The sequence below is a fragment of the Schistocerca piceifrons genome, chromosome 11 (assembly GCF_021461385.2).
Source record: "Schistocerca piceifrons isolate TAMUIC-IGC-003096 chromosome 11, iqSchPice1.1, whole genome shotgun sequence".
NCBI lineage: Eukaryota > Metazoa > Arthropoda > Insecta > Orthoptera > Acrididae > Schistocerca > Schistocerca piceifrons.
The window spans coordinates 94,016,902-94,023,178 of record NC_060148.1 but is presented as its reverse complement, the minus strand read 5'-3'; the positions used below and the strand labels follow the sequence as shown (position 1 = coordinate 94,023,178).

The 6,277-nt window shown below is 39.8% G+C and overlaps 1 protein-coding gene across 1 annotated transcript; it reads right to left on the bottom strand.

The window, feature by feature from the left end:
• Window positions 1-236: 236 nt before the first annotated feature.
• On the bottom strand, window positions 237-5,189 carry LOC124719743 (ankyrin repeat domain-containing protein 1-like). Its single transcript, XM_047244944.1, has 2 exons — window positions 5,068-5,189; window positions 237-724 (listed from the first exon to the last, which is right to left on the bottom strand). Exons 1-2 carry the CDS (start codon window positions 5,187-5,189, stop codon window positions 238-240), a joined length of 609 nt encoding a protein of 202 aa, XP_047100900.1. The 3' UTR covers window position 237.
• Window positions 5,190-6,277: the final 1,088 nt, after the last annotated feature.

Sequence of the window (6,277 nt, the reverse complement as noted above, 5' to 3'; positions counted from 1 at the left end):
TTCTGCAAAGAGCAGTGTAGAAATTTTTCTTCAGAGAGAGGTTGCTTCCTGTTACTTACATTAATTCACTCAGTATTGCTGCACTGTTATTAGAGCATTTACACACACAAATTAAAGATGCTTACAAATGAGTGGCTGTAGGAACAACTTTTTTCATTCTTTATTTAAAAACATAAGGAACAGATTTAGAGAGTCTATTTCAGTACTATTACACAAAAGTTTGTAGGTCAGCCTGCCTCATGATAACAAATCTATCAGCTGCTGGTTGTTTTTCTGCCTGGCTTTGTCCAGGGGGGTGAACCCATCGTCATCCATAACATCCATATCAGCGCCTCCGTCGAGCAGAACAGTCGCCGCCTCCATGTGGCCACGCCACACTGCGTCGTGCAGCGGCGTTCTCCCCCACTCATCCCTTGCATTGGGATCAGCAGATGACTCCAGCAGTATCCGCACCAGAGCCACATCACCACTGTATGCAGCCAAGTGCAGAGGTGTGTTCCGGTTGCTGTCCCTGTCGTTCACCTCCGCACCAGCATCCAGTAGACACCTCACGGCCTCCATATGTTCCCCCTGCACTGCCCAGTGTAGGGCAGACATCCTGTGTTCGCCCCTGCCTCTCGCCCCCACATCCGCCCCTGCAGCGAGCAGTGCCCTCAGCTCCTCTACGGCCCCCTGCTCAGCTGCCTGGAGCAGCCTTCTGTTTTTCCCTTGTTGAGAAAGTCTCCTGCAAATAACAGATAAATTCTTACTGTTTACTATAAGCAAACACACCTTATGAAGGAAACTATCAAACAAGCAAACAGAAGAGTTCTGAATGTACATCTGTCCAGAAACAAACCTACTGTATTTCCCACTACTATTATACAAATGAGTGTCAAACTCTGTGTATATCAAGGTATAGAAGTAGTGCTGTAGCCCCTTGTCAAAGTCTTCATCCTCTGTCCATTAAAAATTCCTTTATCCAGTCTTTCAGGAAATTGAGTTGTCACATTTTCACCAATCATTTGCTGGAAATCTGTTCTGTTGACCTCAAGTGAAACAGATACTTCACACAGTTAATACTGTTTCTGTGTGCAGCAGTCCTTCCTTAAACTACTGTAGGTGACACACAAAATGAATTCCATCTCCAAATATTTAATGAGATTTTCCGGACAAGGAGCCAAAAAGGTTCAGTCCAGTTATCAGCACATTTAGTCACACACACACATGCCAAATAGCGAAAGTTTTGCAGAAAATGATTTTGTTGAAAGAAGCACTTTAAGTGGACTGCTACTCACCCACACTCATACTGTGTGTATGTGTGTCGCTTTTGTTTGTGTGACTTGTACATGAACACATGTGCATATGCACACTGCCACTCTGAAGTACCTGACAGTGTACACTAATATTCATACACCCCCCCCCCACACACACACACACACACAAGCACACTTCTGACTAAATTCTTGTTGCTGTCCCATGTCTTTTGGCTACTGCAAAAGTTACAATCCATGAAAGTAAATTAATCTTTCATGCATTTTGTTAGACTACCATTAGAAACGTACTTGTAAACAAACATTGTCTTAGTGCAAATACTGATTACATCACACACTGATGTAAGTACTGGAAAATGTGCTGTGTCACTTGTATCTGACTATCTCATTCCAATCACCATGGCATAAAATATCTATTTACTCATACTATGACCTGTGCATGTGCTAATATCTGCAATATGCCAACTTCTCTAAAAACCTTAAATAAATAAAAACAATGTAGTTTTCTCAGTCTGCCAAGGGAGGTATTACAGCTGTTCAACTTAATGTTCATCTTTCAACAACTCAGTTTCATTTCTAATTAGACGCACAGGAAGATGCTAATGCTTCTTTTTCAATTAAAAATAAATTTGTGCAAATGAAAAATTAATGACCTCAGATGCACTTCATTTCTTAAAGAGAAATCTTAGCTTTCTAATTTTTTATATGTCATGTCGCCTAATCTTAGATCGAATAATAAGATAGATGTGGATTTTGAAGGACTTTACAGTACTTGACACTTGGAAGTTCTTTTGACAGTGTCTCACTAGGGACAGCCCTGGTGGAGCTGATACACCTTTGCAGGCATTTAATGTGTTAACTGGTTCACACACACACACTTCCTGACATGGACGACTAAAAATGGTGATGTTTCATTTTGAAACACACAGATGACAGATGTGAAAGTCAGGTTAAAACTTTCTAGGACTGTTTGTCAATCAATCCCTGACATGTGGAATCCAAGATTTTGGGAGAAGCAACCATGTTGCTTCATGTACAGACATATGTATGTTTTTCTATCTTCAAACCTTTTGCGATAGTAATGAACAGTCAACTAGTAAGGAACAGTGACGGTCTAAAAAATGCATCTTACCAAATAACCTCACCACTGAAGTGCAATTTCTGAGACCCGTTGTCTGATCGGCAGCCAGTTTTCTCCATACCAATCCCCTGTGGAAGAGACCTCCCACTTCTTTCCAGTACTTGTGCTGGATGGTAGAGCTACTGCAAGTCTACCTCACATATGCCGATACATTTGTATAAGTGCTTCTGTGCCTCAGTGTTTTTGGCTATTAAGAAGAGAGGTGGAGGTTTACTTGGTAAAGGCCTGGGGACATTAGAAGATTCCAACTGGATAATATCGTGGTCAAAAAGAGATCTTGAAATCGGTTATTGATTTATGAGGGGTATTCATGGACAGATGCAGATTGAGATTACAATTCAGCTGTAATGTACACCAAAGTTGAAGAGAAGCTTCAAGAAGAACCAGTGTGTAAATAAGTTGAATACTGAAGTATTGAGGAATACAAGGTTGTAGATAATCTGATATTGCATTCGAAGATCGGTGAACAGTACTGAACATCTCCAAAAAGGGCAACCACAAAAGTTTGTCACTCAAACGACTTCCAGGAAAGGATCCCCGTAGAATTTGTGGTAAACAAAGAGAAATATAAAGTCATTGAGGAAATAAAAAAATAGAAAAATATTCAGTAGAACATAGGAATACAGCAACGTAAACCACTCTGGAGTGAAATAAATAGCTAGTAGAAGGAAACATAAAGCACAATGGCTGGAGGAAGAATTAGAAGAAATCGAAAAAGAAATGGCTGTAGGAAGGACAGATTTGGCACATAGAAAAGAACAAACAACATTCGATAAAATAAAGAACAAACATTAAGGTGTGACACCTTACATCGCTCCTGTCTGGAGCCTGTGTATAAGGAGAATGAGTCACCCGTGTACAGTGACAGATGGTCTGAAGCGGGTCCAGTAGAGTATACATTCTAATTTTCATCCACCAGAGGACAGCAGCGCACAGAGACATTCAAGAAACAGGTCAAGAGAATGTTTTCTAAAATGTTCTATTTATTTCTTGAAGGTGTTTTTTTTTGTTCATTTATGTTGGTACAGCTTTGTATATGCTTCTAGTAGCGTGAATGGTGCGTGAATGTGGTCTAAAGTAAATATGTAAATCATTGTTCTACTGTACGAACTAGCGTGACAAATTTTTAAGGCAGTGTGAATGCAGACGACGAGGAATTTTGTATCATAATATGTTAAGTCCGAGTTACAGTACGGTAGGTTTCCGCTTGGCTTTCCTACCAGTGATCTGCTGTAATGAGTCCACAGGTAAGTGTAGGACAAAAATAACTGCACTGCCCCAAGTTGTCAACATGAAGAGTTCAGAAGGAGTTGCGTAGTTAAACTCAGAGGAGAGATGAACATCTCTGTGAGGGGAGAAACTGTCAGATGATTTAAGAGAGGAACAAATGGAAGTCGAATCAGGAAACATAATGATTCAGTACCAGACTCAGTGTTTAATAAATCTTTGGAGGCAGTGTGCACAAACAAGGAATGCGATTAGATAACAATCCTTCAGAATTTCTGTAATCATTTAGGGAAGGTTGCAAGCAAATAACTATTCTAGTAGATCTACAGAATCTATGAGACTAGAAATATACCAACAAACTTTCAGAAAAAATATCAACCAGACACTCCTGAATCGAACAAGGGCCAATAGCTGAGAGAACTTTCACACAACGAGCTTAACATATCTGAGCTACTGACTAGATTAACATACAGAAGAATGGAAATCTACATTGAAGATCTGTTAGACGACAGAATGTTTGAATCTAGGAAAAATAAAGGCTCCAGAGAAGCAATTCTAACCTGAAATTGATAATGGGAGCAAGACATAAGCAACAATGATTCAAAGAAAAATATATTTTTTGTATAAATTTTTTTAAATAGAACTAAAATGGATAGAATAATTTCTCCTAGCCCTATTCAAAATCCTAACTCCATCCAGACAGCCCTGAGAGTTTTTGCTTATGAATTTGTAATAGTTATGAAAATATTTGTAACATTTATAAAGAAAAAGTAGGACCTATGTGATAGCTGATAGGAAGTGTACTATTCGTGCTTCAGTTATGTACTGCATGCATCCCACAATTTTTGTTATGGATCTTACAAGTATTCACACCAATTAAAAATTCGCAAGCAAAGATTTTGAGGACTATCTGTGTGGGGCTAGTAATCGGTATTTGGATAAAAAAATCTATTTTATAATGTTTAATCTGGTTGAAAAATACGTTTTCTGCTGTTGTGTGAGAAATTCCTCAATGGACTTTAGACATTTTGGTGAGATAATAAAAATTTGCTGGCTCAGACGAAAATGAAATCACTGAACTGTTCACTATAACTCGCTATTTGCTCCCCTTTCTAATTCCTTTTTAGCTTCCCCTTAAGATACAATTTTTCACAACATTATTCATCTGACCATATCCTTATTTTTCATCTCACATCTCTGCCTACCATTGAACCTAGATTGAGCATTTACATTTTCTTTTCGTTTTGGTAGCCTCCTCACCACGTAATTGCACGATGAGTGCGTATATAGGAGAGGGAACTCACTGTATGCGAGAGACTGCATCGCCATCAAGTGAAGGAGCCGTTGTTGTTGCCATTGCTGTTGTCGTTGCCGTTGCTGTTGACATTGCCATTGCCGTTGCCGTTGCTGTTGCTGTTGCCGGCACAGCTGCAGCAGGAATCTGACTGCTGTGGGACTGGCGGGTGGCCGTGGCGGTGGTGGTGGTGGTGGTGGTGGACTTCATTTGTGTAGCGGTTGGTGTGCTGCACACAAAAAGTGAGATGCACAGTGTGAGCACATGTGACCATGTGGGAACCATGCGGTGGCTTATTGTAGCCAGTACAGCCGAAACACTGTCCACATGCAGGCAATAGCCAGAACACACACCAACAACGAGAGTAGCGCTTCAGTTAATATAAACGACTTAGCACTGAACTAGTGCTTCTCTAGAGTTTACCAGAACAGCAATTCACTACACCAAGCATAAGATGGTTTAAATTTAAGCACAAACAAAAGGTACATACAGTGACAGAGACTTATGCTAAATTTAATCACAGAATTATATTACAGGTCAGTTCAAGTTCCCTCAACAGCAACAACTGCAGAGGATTTAGAAGTTTACTATGTTGGATGTGACAGTAATTTAAATTTCACTATTGTCATACTATCATCATGATGCAGTGTTCAAAGTGTGTATTAAAAATTGGGGTTGCGAAGGCACAGACGTCAAAACGTGGACAGCAGGTTTTTAACTGACTGGAGAAAAAAAATTCAGAGTAATAAACAGTGCAGGAATGGAAACAGCCTATGGTAGTGGGAAATTTACCTAGCATTAAAAATTTTGTCGCAGAAACTGAAATTTTATCCAATACATAGACTTTTCACAAATTTAGGAATTTTAAAACATTCGTTCTCACTCTGTAAGTACCCATGAAGTCATGAAATGCTTAAAATCAGCAGTGACATTTGCCAGTGGGTAGAGCTCACCGTGTCTGGAAGCTGAAAGATAACACTGGAGGGAGCATCTGTATGTGTCAGTTTGTGTCTGTATGTGTTTGTATGTGAAGGATGTGTGTGTGTGTGTGTGTGTGTGTGTGTGTGTGTGTGTGTGTGTGTGTGTGCATGCGTGCATGCGTGCGTGTGTGTATGGGTGAATGGGTAAGCACACGCCATTCCAATGGTTAGTAATTTAATGTTGTTGGTGTTTCCAGTGTAGCACATTATGAAACACTGGACTTGCTTCTATTGTCTCACCATGTGCAATCCAGAAATGTGGCTGGAATGTTTTGACAAGCAAGCTGTACTAACAAAACTAGTTGACAGAAGTTTTTGTGCAATGTACTGAAGATTGAAAATATTTGTGTAACAACACAGGTAGTAATGGAAAAAAAACAAC